At 44.9% G+C, this 15,409-nt stretch overlaps 1 protein-coding gene across 2 annotated transcripts in view; it reads right to left on the bottom strand.

Annotated features, from left to right (window-relative positions):
- Window positions 1-5,142: 5,142 nt before the first annotated feature.
- The window catches only part of kat6a (K(lysine) acetyltransferase 6A), a 32,724-nt gene continuing 22,457 nt past the window's right edge, over window positions 5,143-15,409 (bottom strand). Inside the window, exons 11-17 of one of the 2 annotated variants that reach the window (XM_022212393.2) lie at window positions 14,370-14,531; window positions 13,802-13,895; window positions 13,428-13,659; window positions 12,155-12,353; window positions 11,346-12,044; window positions 10,921-11,182; window positions 5,143-10,826 (exon numbers count right to left, since the gene is read on the bottom strand). In XM_022212393.2, coding sequence (XP_022068085.2) covers window positions 7,465-10,826; window positions 10,921-11,182; window positions 11,346-12,044; window positions 12,155-12,353; window positions 13,428-13,659; window positions 13,802-13,895; window positions 14,370-14,531 — 5,010 coding nt within the window. In that variant the 3' untranslated portion in view covers window positions 5,143-7,464. The remainder of the gene's footprint in view (window positions 10,827-10,920; window positions 11,183-11,345; window positions 12,045-12,154; window positions 12,354-13,427; window positions 13,660-13,801; window positions 13,896-14,369; window positions 14,532-15,409) is intronic. The other variant, XM_022212395.2, reaches the window with a different exon arrangement.

Raw genomic sequence — 15,409 nt, 5'->3', positions numbered from 1 at the left:
GATTTTATTGCAGTTTTTTTTTAAGCTTTAAGTTTTCTCGACTTCAAAAAATATATATTGCTAATGTGGCACAAAGGTTTAGGTCATTGATTAAACCCCTAAAAATTCATCTCTGTGTATCAGAGTTAGTCTACCATTCAAAAGCTTGGGGTCACCCAGACATTTTCATGTTTTCCATAAAAACTCTCACTTTTATTCATGTGCAAACAAAATTGCATAAAGGTTTTCTATTCTTCAATGAGCCTTTCAACACCATTATCTAACAAAATGTAGCATTAGAACACAGGAGTGATGGCTGCTGGAAACGTTCCTCTGTAACCCTATCTAGATATTCCATTAAAAATGAGTTGTTTCCAGCTAGAACTGTCATTTACCACATTAACAATGTCTACACTGTATTTCTGATTAATTTAATTTTATTGTCACTAAAAAAATGCTTTTCTTTCAAAAATAAAGACATTGCTAAGTGGCCTCAAACCTTTGAATGGTAGCATACATATTTAGATGATTTTCCATTTAAAGAATCCCTGCCTGCACTCAAATGGTTCAGATGTAACTCTGCTGTTTCCTCTAGAATGTGCAGATCTATAAAATCCCTGAACCACTCCAGCTCACATTTGACTCTGCTCAAACATGGTCAAAGTACTCTATGCTACACAATGACAAGATGTAACATTGGAGCAGTGTTGACAGCTTATTTCATTAATCATGTGTCCTCCAGCATGTAAAGAAACCCGATGGACATGTCAGCAAATTAACAACCTAAACTTTAGACTCTTAAAAGTAGCCATCTTTCGCAGATTTAACAGCTGAACACACTTGTGCCATTCTTTCTACAATGGAAATCAAATATTCTTCATAAAATTCTTCCCAACTCTCTTGCAGAAGTTCCCATAAATGTGTGGTTCTTGTAGGTTCTTTGCTTTCACTCTTCTGTCCAGTTCATCCCAAACCAGCTCCATGGGTTTAAGTCTGGAGACTGTGCTGGTCACTCCATGTTTTCAGGCTTACCATCTTGTTCTTTTTTCCTAAGGTAGTTCTGGCATAGCTTGGACTGATGTTTTTGGTCATTTTGTTGCTGTAGGATGAACCCCTGACCAACTAGGAACATACCAGAGGGTACTGCATGGCGCTGCAGAATGCTGTGGTTTGGTTCAGGGTTCCTCTCACTCTGTACGTCACTGAACCTAGATCCAGTAAAACAGCTCCAGACCATCACACTTCCTCCTCCATGTCTGACAGTTGATGTCATTGAGGAACCATCCTTTCTCCTACTCGACGGCATACAAAAATCCAATGTGATGAGCCAAACATTTCAAATTTTGATTCTTCAGTCCTTAATACTTTCTTCCAGTCTTCTGTAGTCCATTGATAGAGTTTCATGGTCCAGGAAAGCCTCTTTTTCTTATTCTGACATCTTAGCAATGGCTTTCTTGCTGCAACTCCAAATGTCAAACCTGCAACTCCAAATCTTTTCTTCCCAGTTGAAACTGAGACTTCTTACTACAACTACTATGAAGCTGTTGTCCTGTGAGTCGCCTATCACCAAGCTGTTGACTCTCAGAAACTTGTCTTCTCATTCTGTTGTGGCTTTGGGTCTTCCAGACCTCTTCCTGTCAGAGTTTCCTCCAATTTCTGAGCCTTTTGATGGTGAAGAAAACTGGACTCACTGACACTTTGGCTTTCTTCGCAATTTCTCTGTCGGAAAGATCTAGATTATGATCGTCTGTCTCTCTTCTATTGTTAATTTTTTGTATAATTCTGAAATGTACATTATTTTTCAGTTTTGGGTAACCTTACTTTTTTTATAACCTCTGACAGTTCACCACTTACTTTTGTAACATTTCAAGCTATTCATTAGACTTAAAACCCTATAAGCTTCCGTCAGTTTTCGCCTGAAATTTCTACTGAAGGTGTACGGAAAGTAAATTGAATGCTGTTCTTGAACTGTTTGGAGTACAGGCATGCTTGGGGTCTCCTTTGAAAGCTGACAACCTGAATTTTCACCCAGTGCAGTCAGAATTACTCTAGGTCCTACTGGCACAGAGTATTTTATGTTGGAACACACTGAATTAGGATGACTTTTATTCTCGCCTAAATTATTTCCCTAATAAAACACCTGAAAATAAGTGGCAGCACTGTGAGTGCTTGAAAACACAAAAAGGCAACAGCCTGGGGTCTTACATAGTTCAGGTCAAAATTTCAGAGCAATACTACAAGAAATGAGTGTTTCACACATGTATTTGTACTGCTATGGCCAGGCGCTGTCAATTTTGGACACCCTCTGTACACCCTCTGCACACCCTGGGCAAAAATGGTATATGTTCGTTTTTTAGCCCGTTTTCACATTATTTTCACTCCAAAAACTCATAAAGAACTCAAAAAGGCACTTCAGAGCAGCTCCAGTGTGTATCAGACAGAGAGACTGGGAGGGGGAGACAGAAAGGGTCCAGCTGTAGCCAGAGCCGATGTGTGAAGAGTCACAGAATCCAGCTGGCAGAGGCTCTATTTATATCCTGCTATTCAGCAGGCTCATTGGCTATCAGCCCTGTCAGTCAAACGTTTCCTCCGACGTGATTTGCTCAGAATTTACTGATGAAATGAGGTAGGTCCAGATCGGTCAGTCTCGGCTACGGTTGGCCATTTAGGGCTCAGAGGCAGGCCAGAATCACTGGATGAAATGTGGAGTAAACATAAAGGAAAGACTTCAGTCGCCATTTTGAGTGCAAGACCGCATGGATCTCTGTACAAAAATATGGACATAAATACAGTGAATATGAAACGCGCAGCGCCGGGTGTGCACGCACGGACCCAAGCTATTTGTGGATTATTTACTTATTTCAAGACATGTTTTGGACAAAATAGTATACTTGCTAGTATTGTCTGGATGCTTAAGCTTGGATTCTGGCCGGTTTTTGTGGATTATTTTCATCTTTGACCAGTAAAAGAGCGTCCAAAGGTGAGTTGTGCCCTTTAAATTTTTGTTGTTTGTTGGAGAAATGTGTTTATATTACCGGCTGTGGTAATCACATCTGAAAGTGGTTTATACCGGCGGATTCATGAGAATCTAAGCTTTCCATGGGTGTATAGTGTTTGTATAGTCGTGTTTACAGCTTCAGACATTGAAGGAAATGCTTATGCAGATCTCAAAGTGTCCTGCGGGCAGGACACTGAAGAGTGCTACTTGAATTTCGTGTTTGTTTTTTAAATGGCAAAATTGGTGTGTTCTAAAACTTTTGACTGGAAGTGTATATTGTTAGACTCTTACTTCTAATGTAAGAACATGTAAGCTGCATTTCAATTTTCATAGATTCTAGATAAAATTTGCTGTTTTTTATATACTATTAAATCACTTAATCTCTATGTTCCATTTTTTTTTTTAAAAGATCACGGCTTCTGTATATAAAGATTCTAATCTGAAAAGCTACTAGCTAAATAAGTGATCTTTTTTTCTATCAAATAAATGTAGTGAAGTAAAACACGGCATTTCCCCCCAAAATCTACAACAGAAGTAGCATAAATTGGAACTCATCTCCGAAATGTGTTCTAATTCACATAATAAAGACAACTTGATAGATGTTCTCAGTTACATTTTGTTGTGTTTAAATGCTCACCTGCTGTCAGCGATTAGACGTGGTGCATCACACAGGTCTGACAAATGGGACGTCTGTATCCAGACATCTCACACTGACAAGATCATGGACATTAGGATTCTGTTGCAGCTGGGAGTGGACGTGGAGATAACAGATTCAACAGTGACCTCTAGTGGCCACAAGTGGTTCATGCAGACCTATAAGTGGTACCGGACTGGATAAGATGCATTAAATCAATGCTTGCTAACTCTGAGGTGAAACTAATCAATTAAATGCTAAAGTCAGAGCTTAGCAGTATTTAAGTAACACACTGACAACAGTTGTGGGGTTTTGTGGATGGGTTTCCAGTCACTATCGGGTAAATGTGATTACTTCTACCCATGTGTTGAGTTTTAAACACTTAACAATACCCAAGGCCAAGGGCATGTTTTCACACTTATTTAAACAGGGGTTTTAATATTGTGAACATCGTCCTTATTGACTTCCACTGTACATGGCAGTGTCATAATGTTCCCAAACACCCAGAAATCAGTTTAACCAGTTCTGTGTAGAGGAAATGATCAGTCGATTGATAATCGTGGAAAAAGTCCAACAATTAGTCATATTAGTGATTTTTCTGAAGAATGCAAAGTTCAGAGTTTCTAATATGAAGATAATATGAGTTAATACTTTCGGGTTTTTAAATGTTAGTCAGTAAAGGGATTTAGGAAATAATGAGGCAGTTTTTGTTTTCCAACGATTTTCTGAGATTTTATAACAATCAGTATTCTAAAAAAAAAAAAACAGTAAACTTCAATAGTGCAACTTTTCAAACAGTTTTGTGATTAAATAAATTATCCCATCATTGTCAACTAGTTTGTTGTCGATTGGTCGTCATCAAGAAAACCTGGAATCGATGTTTGAAGAGGTGTTTACGCAAATGGAAATAAATAGCATAAGCCCATCATTTTGTTTTTGTTGTGTAGCAGTAGTTACCAAATATCATTATCCTTTAAAAAAAGTTTGTGCATCATTAAACTAACTACAATTGTCTTGCTAAACCCAGAATGCTACAGCAGCAGCGTCTCTGAAAGGTTTGTGACCTGTTTTGGTGAAACATGGAAAAGGAAGCTTTTTCCATAAACATCGGGCAAGAACAGCCCTGCTCATCGGCAGATGTTGTAAACATGCAATTCATTACAACCATTTGGAGAAACAACCAGACAGGCCTGCCTTAGAGCACGAACTTGCCATTTCCAGTGTGTAGGTTGCTGCTTTGACGTGTTCCAAGTAAAAGGAGATTTTGGAAACGATAACAGACAGCGCAGAGGGAAGAGAAAGCTGCATGAAACGACTCCAATGGTGGGCTTTAACCCACAGTTCAATATGTAAAGCTGTCAAAACGGGGTTTTTTAATATGCAAAGTTTGTTCCTGAAGTTCTAAACTCCAAATCTAAAATAAGAATTCACTATTTGGGGGGGAAAAAAATTATAAGTCTGCATAAAAATCAGGAAGGAGCCGTTTTAGGGGACATCTTCTTCAGGTTAAACTAAATCAGGGAAACATGAATGGCTCAACATAATTTATTTTCATTTTATGTTAAAATGTACAGAGTTCTTTGAAAGTACTTGCTAAGAAAGAAAAAAAAACAAATAAATGGAAATACATACAGGACAGAGTAGAGAGTTGAGGCGGCTGAGCGCAAATCAACCTTCACTGTGTGCCCGGCTGTCACCCCCTCTCTTTATTTTGCGCTCTCTCTTAGCATACAACGCAACATGTACAATTACAAAGGATACAAAAAGGGAAGCAATATAAACAGACAGAAATATACTGAGCTCATTTTTACATGCCTCTTAAATGTAAGGAAGTCGTCCTATACACACACAAGAAGTAAAAAAAAAAAAAAAAGAATGCCAAGTGACCTTTAGATATTTGTAGTCCTTTTGTTTAAAATAGCATTAATATACTACACAAAGATAGAAAAACTCTAGAGATGAGATGGAATGGAGAGGTTAAAGGCATCTTAAAGTCACTAAAAGTGAGTGGTAATTTTTTTAAATTTTGAATTTCTTAGTAATTATTACCCAAGAGGCGAGCTAAAAAATATGTATTGTTTTTTTTTTGTTTCCTGAAACAGAAGTGAAAAAAATGACAGTACCAATATTAATGTCAGAATTTCCTTTTATATTATAGAAAAAACATTTTCTCTACAATAGGTTTCTAAAGTCAAAAAGAGTCAGCTTGTGTCATAAAAGAAAGCTGCCCAGTCTGATAAAATTCAGAAAAGAAACGAAACATAAAGAAAAATAAGTACAGAACGGAACAATACACACAAATAAAGTATGCATGTCAGGTCTGTAAGGAAAACAAAACTCCTCTTTTGACTTTGAATACTGGTACATGGAGCAACAAGGTCAACCGTTTCACTCCTGCCAGTGAGAACCAACAGGACCTCGAACACTTACTCGCCTCCGACCCTGCTTTCATAAACGACCCTCTATGCGAGGGCCAAACCATGCACTAGATTGGGCATTTAGGCACACCTTTTACAAAGGCTAACTGTCTGCTGCCATATTTCTAGCCAATGGGAGTGCAGAATTTTGCAGAGAAGGAAGAAAAAAATAACAGTTTTAATAAAATACACCATTCAAAAGCAGACTCCTAGACCTGTTCTGGCCACTAACACTTGAGGAGGCGAGGTCAGCTATAGTTAACCGACTTTCCTTAAAGCAGTTAAATGGAAATTCCACTGTTTGCTCTGCATTCCCTAAACTGCTAAAAAAGGCTGACATTGTACACCGTCTGTCAGTGGAGTGTGGACAAAAAAAGCTGAATGTTGTACTTTCCTGAGCTAGCTAACCAGTTGGCGACAGCTAGTCAGTGTGTGTTCGTGTGTGTGTGCTGAATATTGGGAAGTACCAGAATATTTACATCTAAACGTTTCAGAGTGGCGGCAAACTGGAAAATAATGCTACTTGTTTCATTTATGGATATATAATAGACAGTAACACGCTAGTCTCTTCTGTGTCTTTGCTGTGTTTTTGGTACAACACTGTCCATCTGGGAAGACAGAGACTCTGGAAACAGCTCAGCACCTCAAACACTCGAGGCCCCACTCACATGCTTTCCTGGAACTGGGTGAAAAGCTGTCTGACCGGGCGGCCTCAGAGGTGTTTGGGTACTTCTGAGAGAGCAAGATGGTGTATCACCATTTCAGAATGCCACACATATAAAGACCAAAGCATATAAGAGGTCGGACTGCACACGAGTATTTCAAAAAACAATCAACAAAAACAACAACAACAAAAATAAGATTCAACATTATGTTTAACAAAACAAAACAACAGTCCGCCTACAATGTTCCATTGTCTCTTTTTCAAGGTAAGGCTTCCTATATCAATTAAAAGATTGTGTGCATGGTTGAATATATTCAGTTAACCACTGCTTTTCATTCGCAGTCTGACAAAGCAAGGTACTCCTGTATTGTTTTTCTGTGTATTTCCTTGTCATTCTTGTCCTCCACTTCTCTCCTCCAATGCATCATGAGCAGGAGGAGACTCCTGGGCCTGTGTGAAACCACATTACAGGACTGTGTAGGCCTGGCCTGAGGCAGCATGGCACGGCCGAGGTCCATGTACACACCCCAACCCCTACCCAATTGCTCCCATAAAAAGCCAGCTGGGAGGGGAGGGGGGAACCAGCCCAAACATAAAGGGACAAATGACAACAAAGAAAAACAGGAAACCTAAAGACCCTCTCTCTCTTCAACCACCTCAACTCACTGATGCCTGCCGAGGCACAGGAGAGGGTGAAGAGGAGTAATGGACATTTAGAGTACAGTGAGCAAACAGCTCTGGCCCCACATCTCCTTCTTCAGTTCTTGGCTGCTCATCTGCTCATGTAAGGTGACTGTTTTGGGACACCAGCATAACTGTGATGGGAGGGGCCAGTGTACATCATGTTGCCATGGTGATTGGGCTGCATAGGCTGCTGTGGGTAACCCTGCCCTCCCATCATGCCCATCTGCATCTGCATGGGGTACTGAGCTGGCTGATTCATGTAAGCAGGATTGCTGTGGTAACCACTGTTCATCATGGGTTGGGGCATTCGGTAGCCGCCTGACATGGCATTTAGAGGCATGTTCATGGAACTGTACGCCGATGTGGGCATGAGGTTTGGCATCATACCACGCTGCACAGCCAGGGTGCGCGGCGTGCCCTGCATGGCCACAGCCCCCGAGCTGCGGCTATAGAGCTGCTGCTGGTGTGGGGCAGGGGCCAGCTGCTGAGTAGCTTTGGACCGGATGGAAATGTGGCCCTTGACTGTAGTCATCTGGCCCTGTAGCCGCTGTGTGTGTGGTGGGGGTCCCAAACCGATGTTGGTAGCGGGCATGTTGCATTGCAGCTGCAGGGAGCCCAGGTTCATGGAGCCAGAGCTAAGGTTAGGAGGGGGGGTCATAGTGGGCTGGCCCTGAGGAAGAGGAGTGTGTGGTGAAGGGGCCAGTCCGGGGTTGGAGAGAGAAACACTGGTAGCATAGGAGGTAACAGAGGCTGAGTGAGAGTAGGGCATGGCATGGGGGTCCATGATGGTGTTGGTAAGCTGCTGGAGTTTGGCCAGGCTGAATGTTGCTGAGGGCTGGGGGTAGCCCCCCGTACCAAAGTCCTGACCCATACGCTCATACAGGGTGCGGCCCCCTCCTCCACTCCCGCTCTCTGGAATTTCCATGATCATGGGTGTGGAGGCGAAGCCATTGCCCATGCTGCACTGGGAGAGGGCCTGCTGTGGTGGTGGTGGTGGGGCTGATGGCGGAGGTTGAGGGTTGGGGGCTTGTTGCTGCTGCTGCTGAGGCACCTTTTTTTGGGACTGCTGCTGCTGCTGCTGGTTGGTGCTGGGCGGCCTCTCAATCACACCACAGCTCTGTGGAGACTTAATGCCACAGCTGGGGGTGTTGGACGGCGGTGGGGGTGGTGGGGGCTGTGGCACGGCACTGCCAACATTACTGGCACTTGGTCCACTATTGGGCCCTGGTCCTGTTTGTTGAATTAGGCTACAGCTGCCCATCCCCAGCTGAGACGAACCACTTCCTGTGGAAGACGTGAGACTTGGGGCTGGGACGAAGGAGCAGCTGTTGGACTGGGAGGAAGATGAAGGGGTGGCTGAGCTGGAAGAAGAGGACACAGATGATGATGAAGCTGTCGAAGCTCCCGCAACCACACCAGCTGACATTCCCCCTCCGTTACCGCCATTCCCTGTTCCATTGCCCCCTCCTCCCATGGTGGAGTCATAGCTGCTGGGGTTGTCATAGTTCTCTGTAGTGCTTTCTATGCTGCCAAGGTCACTGAAGCCACTGTCCACCACCTGCTGAGAGTGGTCCGACACAGATGGCACATCCATCATTGGTGATGTCTCCATGTTCTGCTGGGAGGGGGCAGACAGGGAACTAGGATGCTCTGGAGTGATCTGGGTGTACCCCCCTCCAGCACCTCCACCACTTGCCCCTGCTCCAGTGGGGCCAGGAGTTCCACCCCTCTGCCCTGCTGGTGTTGTATCAACGATGCCAGAGGGCAACCCCGGACTGTTCACCGAGCGTACAGACTGACTAGGCAGGGGTGGCACTGGGGGATTAGGGAGTGGGCTGCTGTGTTGGGAAGCCCCACACTCCTCCACTAAGGTCAGCGCCTCCTCTTCAGCCTCCCCTGTGTGGCTGTAACTCTGCAGAGTCCGGCAGGCAGCTAGGGTCTCCTCGCAGTCCTGGTAAGCCCCGTGATGCGGCTGGGGTTCAGTCTCTTCGTCCTGGGCTTCTCCCTGTGTCAGAGACTGAACGGCCTGCATAGTCTCCAGGTCCAGCTCATTGGAGTGATGATGGGGGTGATGCGGGTGATGGTGGGCCAGCTCCTCCTTGAAGTCAGAGTGCTGATGAGGGTGGGAGTGTGGATGTGTGTGTTGGGGTTCCATCAACAGCGTGACATCTTTGTCATCGGGGTGCAGAGGCTGAAGCTCCATGGGCTCAGTAGGAACAGACATGGCCGTCACGGTTTCCACTGCTGCAGCAGCAGCAGCAGACTCCTCCTGCTCTCTGCGCCGCCTCTCCTCCTGCTGGGGGTCGGCTGATGAGGGCTGACACTTGGCCTCCTGCACCTCCTCTTCAGCCTCCTCCTCCTCCTCTTCTTCCTCCTCCTGCTTGCTGACATAGTCCCGGGCCACGCTGTTCTCCATGTCTAAAAAAGCCTCTCCACCTTGAGGTTCTTCTTTGACTGGAGGAGAGTTTGCATGGGAGGCATTGTCCTCTTCCTCATCTTCATCATCATCATCATCTTCAGAGTCCTGACTTTTTCTCTTCTTACTGCTGTTGCTCTTATCTTCTAAGTGGCCGTCACCTTCATCATCCGCATCATGGTCTTCACTGCGCCTGCTTCCTGAACCTGGTGTGGCTGCTGTTCGCCTGTTGATACTCCCACCACCACTGCCCATGCTGCCACATTCTTCTTCCTCCCTCTCTTCATCATCATCATCTTCTTCTCTGTCACCCATATCTGTGTCCTGAGGCCGGGACTGTGGGGCCCGGGGCCCTGAGGTGGAAGAGGAGGAAGAAGGAGACAGCAAAGGACGGGATGGTGGGCGGCTGGGTTTGTCTTCTTCCCAGGTTCTTTCAGTCTCCTCCTCATCATCATCTTCCTCTTCTTCTTCTGGCTCAGAGGTTGGCGGTGGTTTGGGGGCCGGCTGAGGTGGCTGGTGGAGGGCACGGTTCTTGGGCGGTCTCCCTCGTCTTTTGGGCACTTTCTGCTCAACAGGTTTAGGGAGATAGTCATCTTCTTCATCAGAGTCTTTTTGCTTGTTGTCTCTGTCAGTGTTGGTTCTGCCGATTCGCTTGCTGTTATGATCATCGGTCTGGAGGAGCTGAGGATCTTTGTCCATTTGTTGTTCCAGCAGTCTTCGTCTTTCCTGCTCCTGCCTCTCTGCCTCCTCTTGGGCCCGCTGCAGGTACCAGCTCCGGGGCTTGCGGCCTGGCTTCATCTTGATTTTGGGGGGCTGAGGATCCCCACTCTGAACCTGACTCTCTGCAGCTGCTCGCTGGTTGGGCCCACCACTAGGTGGTTTTCCAGGTCCTCGTTTCTTCCAGTGCAGTGGTTTGCGGCTCTTTCCTTTGGGCCAGCCTTTCTTCTTCTTGACTGGGACCTCGGGGTTAGCCACTAGAGTCTCTGATGGAGCTGCTGGCAGAGCAGCTACAGGCTTCAACACAGGTGTGATGTCTGAGAAAACAAGAATATAACGGGGTTAGATAAAGCTGCAACAATAAATAATCAGAAAATCCTGCCAAGCTTAGCATCTACTGTGGCTATTCACCATCTTCCTCTGAATCTGTGAGGTTGGAGTGACGGCTCCTCTTGGGTGCTGGGTCAGACAACCTCAGAGCAGATCGGGCTGGAGGGTAGCGGCGCAGTGGGTGGCCCAGCGGCGTCTCCTCTTCTAGCCTGGGCATAGGCCTCTCTGAGTCCGAGTCTACAAAAGGCTCATCCAGCACCTCTGTGGTCTCAGAAATTGTCTCTGTCACCACACTGCTGTGAGGGTGGCTACGCTGGCGAAAGCGCCGCTTCCTCAGGGGCTTCTAGGGAGAAACAGAACAGGTGATTAGATGTGATTTTGAAAATGAGCCTAAAATGATGACTCAAGACTAACTGAGATCAACACGATTACAAAGTAAGTCATTTTCCAATAATATTTAATCAGTCCTATTTCTGAGATTTTAATATGACACGGCAATTTCTTACCTTGCATTTGAGCCCCATGGCTGGCTTGGTGAGGATGGGCGGGGAACATGCCCTCCTCTCTTCATCATCTTCATCATCATCATCATCCTCCTCTTCTTCACTGCTTTCACTGAAGCAGCTCTTCCTGACAGGTGGCGACTCATTCAACCTAGAAATCCCAGGAAGCTGTGTCAGCCCCTCTCCAGGCCCTTCAGTCAGTCTGGGCTTAGGGCCTCTCTTTTTCCTTGGGGGTCGCCCTCGTCGTGTGGGGGTTATGGAGGGGTGCCTGGCCATGTCCAGGGAGCGAAAGGCTGTGGAATCTGCTTGTCTGTCCAGGGAGAAAAGGGAGGGTGGGCTGCTGGCAGATCCTGTGGTTTTTCCTCCCTCTGCTCTCTCATCATCTTCATCGTCTTCATCCTCCATCGGGCGGATCTTAGACGGCCGTCCCACCCGTGCGCTGTCCTTCACCTTGCCCCAAGGCCAGTTTTTGGGTGGGCGTCCCCGGGGCCTACGTTCTCCATTTGTTGGGGGAGGGGGCCGCGGTGGTTCTGGGACAGGTGGTGGACAGCGGATGGGAGGAGACGTCGGAGAGCTTTGGCTAATGGGAAACCCCAGAAATCCCTTTCTTTCCTCTTCTTCTTCCTCCTCCTCCTCCTCATCCCTTGCCTTCATTTGCCGCATGTGCCAGGACATCGGTGGGACCTTGTGACTTGGTTTGATCTGTTTAGATAATGTACAGTGAAATACATCATTAATAAACAAGAATCTACAGCAACCTTTTCATGAATCATCATCTCTACTTGGAGTAGGTACAAATTCAATGTATTTACCTCCTTGCGGTTGTCTTCATCTAGTTCATCATCATCCTCCTCCTCATCATCATCTCCATCAGCGTCAGAGACCACAGTGTTGGTTACAATGACAGGAGTCCAACGGAGACACTCAGGATCGACCTCCAGTTGCCGTGGCCGGGCCTTGAGACGAGCCATGTGGGTAGTCACCAGCTTATCCCGTCGCACCAGGACAAGTCTGACAAAGTCACAGCAAGCACAAAGAAGAGCATTATGACTGTGTACGTTTTCCCGCATATAAGTGTAACAAACAAGATTAACATCACTGCTTATGTCAGTACAGACAGTCCATGTGTTAATGTGTGCAACAGTCATGTGTATGGTTTCTTGTGTGTCTATAGATAACTATGTAAAGATACACATACAAGACTATGTCTGCATGCACACACATTACGAGTGCATATGTTTAAACCCAATGTTTATAAAGTGATATTTTGTCCATCTTTCTGATGCTGTCTCTGACTTTGCTGCTCACATCATTGTGACCAAAAAACCCTGTTTTACATGCCAGTATTGTCAGACAGTGACAGTCCATTAATCACTGGTGTAAACCCAAACACTGCTAATTACACAGCCAACTGCCCATCCATGCTTCTTCTTACAGTGACATTAGGCAACCTCAGCAAAATATTTTAGCTGCTTCGATTAAACTCCAGCAAAATCAGCACTTCATCGTTAAGAGTCTTATTTAGTAAAGTTAGCAAGCAAATGGTTTCGAATTTGACAGAATTGTTAATCCATCTGTCAAAAAAATGTAGCAATAATAACTTAGAAGTCTCTAAATTAAGGCAGTAGTGGGATACCAAAGTAATACTGACAATCAGGAGAGTCAATTTAACTACACACTGCACTCACGTCTTATCATGACTATGTGAGCAATAATACTTCTAAAGTCGACTTCAAAGGTTGTCTTTGTTTACATGCAAGGTGTAACCTGGCTACTGGCCATATTCAGTTTCAATTGAGCCTTTAGGACTTTGAGTACTGTTTGGAAATCAGATCCTCCTCCAGTCTCTTATTGCAATGTATTAAGTTACATAGTATGCTAATGCAGGAAAGACAACAATGAAAGGAAAAAAAAGTATAGGTCACTCAGAGTGTTAACGTTATAATTTTTACATAACACCATGCGATCTGAGAGAAGTGTTAACACGGGAAAACAGTATGAACCACTACAATGCATCTTTGAGTCATTTTGCAAGAATACATAATGTTGTTTCTTCCTGAGTGTGTGTTAGTTCCCGTCTCTGACCTGTCTCCTCGCTGCTCCAGCATGGTGAGGCTATGCAGGGTGGTGGTTATGTCCTGCGGGCAGATCCCTGTCAGTTTGCTCAGTTGTCGTATGGTGATCTGCTGGTCTCGGACCTCATGGAGACACTCCAGCACCACACTGCGCCAGTAGGCCATGTACGACAGCCGGCCTAGGTCCGACAGAGGCTTCTCTGGAGATCCAGGCTGTCCCTCTTGCTTTGAAAGTAAGTAGCCTGCAGGAAGGGAAAGACCCACGACACAGACATCATAAGCCTCATATTTTAATGCAGTGTCTATTAAAAAAAAAGAAAATGTTCAAAACATATATGATTTCTGCTAGTTATTGGTGTCCTCAATGTGTTTTAACATCCTTACTGAAGTCAATGAGAAAGCGTCCGTAGCCCTTGCGCTGGTACTGTGGAAGAATCATGATGCACGATACGTTGTATTTCTGTTGACAGTGCTTCTCCTGGAAAAAAGAAAAACACACAGACACATTCAACCATTAGAAAAAAAAAAATAATGAAACCACATTATAGAGCAGGCCTGTGTGGGTGTACAGCAGGGTGTTGATGGTGCTGCGTCCGCTCACTAACTGCTGTGTTTTGGCAGCGCGGCGGCATGCTAATGGGAGCACCTGCAGCTGCAACCTCGAGAGGGACAGCGGAGCTCACAGCACCCACTGTTTATGTGGGACACACATGAGCATTTGTATGTTTGTGTGAGTGGAGCACTGTGGGGTGATACAAATGCATTGCAATTTCATTTAATCTGAATAGATTTTTCTCCCCCACTCATGTTCTTCTAAGTAAGCTGGTGCAGTGTGAATACTGTGCCATGTAAAACTAGCAGGAGACATGAGGTTATTGGAAAACAGAAAATATAAAATTCAAAATGAATGGAGTTTCACTGAGAGGTTGTGGTGACTGAAAGCCCATACTACCTTGGAAAAGTAGCCGACAAGATGGCAACCTTTGCTGTCATTTTGGGTGAGGACGTAGAAAAGGAAAGGTTCCACATCATAGTAGAGGGTCTTGTGGTCCAGGAACAGCTTGGCCAGCAGACACAGGTTCTGACAGTAGATTGTGCTCACATTTCCATCAACCTGTTGTGGGATTAGCGGGAAACAGAAATCAGTACAATATACTGACAGAAAGTCTCTTAAATGGCTACTTTCCAAAATCCGTAACACAACAGTCTACAGAATTACATCTTTAAGCTGCTGTTTGACAGCTGTGGAGTAAAGTGAAGGTGAAAACAGTCGAAGTTAGTGTGAGGGTATGATCTCTGCTGTGTCTCTGGAGACCCTGATAGATAGAGAGGGAGGGGAGAAACAATGAGTGGTAAAGAGAAAGAGAAGGAGGGAGGTTCAGGTTGGCAGAGTGCCAGGTATCTCTGCTCTCCTCAGAGCGAGGATGGACTGCAGAGCGGGCTAAGACAGAAGCTGCAGTGGTAGTAGCCTGCAGACAACAATCCAATGAATTAGCTGCCCACTGTGCTACGGGACCCAGAAGAACTGCTTAACTGTAAATTGGTAAATGTGAATTCTTCTAATAATAACAGTGTCTTCCCCCAATGACATAAACAAAAGAACACTCCACCATGGTAGGCGGCGATGTCAGTTAATCACCATTAGGAATTTGTCTGATTAACATACTGTATGTCAATAAAGTTGGTGGAGAAGTCCTACTAGTGCGCCAAGCATATGATTCAGACCATGCAGATAATATGAATGTCTTAAACACCCATTAGTGGGTTGTGGTAAAGTAGAGAAAGCATGGAATAAATTTAGAAGGAGGATTTGTTGGTCTGCACATTGATTATGCTGGACAACTGTATGGAGGTTTGCAATGGAACAGATCTCTTGCCAGGTCATCATTGTAAATGAGAAATTGTTCTCAATTGACCTTACCTGGTAAAATAAAGAATAATAATAAAAACATGAAACATATCGCTCTAACACCACTGCTGTTTAATGGTTCT

Source organism: Acanthochromis polyacanthus, chromosome 7 (assembly GCF_021347895.1).
Source record: "Acanthochromis polyacanthus isolate Apoly-LR-REF ecotype Palm Island chromosome 7, KAUST_Apoly_ChrSc, whole genome shotgun sequence".
Classification (NCBI taxonomy): Eukaryota; Metazoa; Chordata; class Actinopteri; family Pomacentridae; genus Acanthochromis; species Acanthochromis polyacanthus.
The sequence above is the reverse complement of the archived record's forward strand: the minus strand, read 5'-3'. Positions and strand labels throughout refer to the sequence as shown.